This window comes from Bipolaris victoriae (assembly GCF_000527765.1).
Source record: "Bipolaris victoriae FI3 unplaced genomic scaffold scaffold_412, whole genome shotgun sequence".
NCBI classification, from domain to species: Eukaryota; Fungi; Ascomycota; class Dothideomycetes; order Pleosporales; family Pleosporaceae; genus Bipolaris; species Bipolaris victoriae.
Genome location: NW_014574980.1, coordinates 1 through 2,175, shown reverse-complemented (window position 1 = coordinate 2,175; position 2,175 = coordinate 1). Strand labels below are relative to the sequence as shown.

Below are 2,175 nucleotides of genomic sequence, written 5' to 3'. Positions count from 1 at the left end.
ACCCAGCCGCGCCCACCGGCGTTGGACTGTATGCGCGATTCGCTTTCGCTGGTGCCGTCTGCTGCTCCGTCACCCACGGTGCCCTCACACCCGTCGATGTGTATGTTTTCCTGCCTCTTCAATGACTCTGGGCGATGGCAATGGCTGCGGAGAGCATATTTTTGCGACTCCTGGCGGCACATGGAAAATGACGACAGAATGCCAAGCTAACAATCTTCACAGCGTCAAGACCAGGATACAGCTTGACCCCGCTACCTACAACACTGGCCTGATCGGTGGCTTCAGGAAGGTCATTGCCAACGAGGGTGCTGGTGCCGTCTGGACTGGTTTTGGTCCCACCGCTGCCGGTTACTTCCTCCAAGGTGCCTTCAAGTTTGGTGGTTATGAGTTCTTCAAGCAGCAGGCCATCAACATGGTCGGCTACGAGACCGCCTCCAACAACCGCACCGCCGTCTACCTCGCCTCCGCCGCCGTTGCCGAGTTCTTCGCCGACGTCGCCCTTTGCCCTCTTGAGGCTACCCGTATCCGTCTCGTCGGTGACCCAACCTTTGCCAACGGTCTCGTTGGTGGTTTCAGCAAGATCCTGAAGAACGAGGGTGTCGGTGCCTTCTACTCTGGTTTCGGACCCATCCTGTTCAAGCAGTACGTCACTGTCTTTTCGATGCCAGACTGATCCCCAACTAACCATTCCACTTAGGGTTCCTTACACCATGGCCAAGTTCGTCGTCTTCGAGAAGGTCAACGAGGCCATCTACACCGTTGTCGACAAGAGCAAGACCTCGTCTGGCATGCAGACCGTCTACAACCTGAGCTCCGGTCTGATGGCTGGTTTCGCCGCTGCCATCATCTCCCAGCCTGCCGACACTATGCTCTCCAGGATCAACAAGACCAAGGGCCTGCCCGGAGAGGGAACCACCAGCCGTCTGATCAAGATCGCCAAGGAGCTTGGTGTCCGTGGTTCTTTCGGTGGTATTGGTGCTCGTCTCTTCATGGTCGGTACTTTGACTGCTGGACAGTTCGCCATCTATGGCGATATTAAGAAGGCCCTGGGTGCCACAGGCGGTGTAGAAATCGCAAAGACGAACTGATTTCCGAGCAGAAAATAGACGGGGAGTTGAAGTTTTGCGGTTCTGAGATTTCGCATTGGATGTAACAACTTCTTTTCAGGTTTTCCGGCTAGCAATGTACACTATCAGGCTTATTATGGGCGTATTAAACCGTGGGCCTATTGTCGTGGATAGAGTATATTCCATGTAGTCAGAATTTTACTTTGTTCAATGTGCTTGTTGTGTTGTTCTGGTGTATATGATTGATTGTCGTGATGCATGTTGGGGAGTTTTAGCGCGGATTAGGGAGGTTTTGGCCGGCGGGCTCTCGAAAAAGGGTATTGGCGCTACTCGGGGCGTGGAATTGCTACGTTAACTACTCCAAAATCAAAAGCAGAAACGAAATCACCGTAGGGGGACATTTGCGATTACTATCGGATTCTCTTAACATATCCGTTTCTTCTGCTTCCCATGTCCTCTTTAAAGGGGAATGTCATATTGTAGATCAGCGTGGTTGATATCACTAAGACGCAGCACCCTTTTTCAAGTCTGATTCGGTCTAGTCCCGATTTGGTATAGCGAAACTCATGATAACTGCTGAATTCCACAACATGATGTGAGAGCAAATACATGTTCGTCGATTATTATTATTTTTTTGGCTAAATTACCTTCAGAGCTCTCTTGTTTCCCATTACTATCAGTGAAAAAAACCTTGTATCGCGTGTGTATAAATTCGGTTTTTCTGGATAGGAAACAAAAAACGGGGTGCGATTGAATGACGTCTCATCTGCCCTCGTCTATGTCTATGCACTACTCTTTCCCCATTCCTTCGTTGGGGGGGAGGGTCAAGGATTTCATTCGTATTATTAAATTTCCGCGTCATTGAATATTAAATGTTAGATATAAATCTAGCATTTGCGATTGCAAGCAACTCGCAACATGTTACAACAAACCGGCAATGCTTGTACAAGTAATCACTAGATAAGGTACTTTACATGACGGTGAAAGCGGGGCCGAGCTAGGCTTCCTGGTTGATATGGGCACAGAGCCTGAATCGTAATCTTTGACAAAGTGGTTCAGGACTACAGGACACAGACAAGAAGTTCGCCAAGTTGTTCAATGGGTCTAC

General features: G+C 49.5%; 1 protein-coding gene across 1 annotated transcript; it reads left to right on the top strand.

Moving 5' to 3' along the window:
• On the top strand, window positions 1-1,088 carry COCVIDRAFT_117032 (hypothetical protein; the record flags this gene model as incomplete). Its single annotated transcript, XM_014694501.1, has 3 exons — window positions 1-100; window positions 223-642; window positions 698-1,088. Coding segments are annotated over 3 exons (911 nt in total), but the record flags the coding sequence as incomplete, so codon positions are not given.
• Between the last annotated feature and the right edge of the window lie 1,087 nt (window positions 1,089-2,175).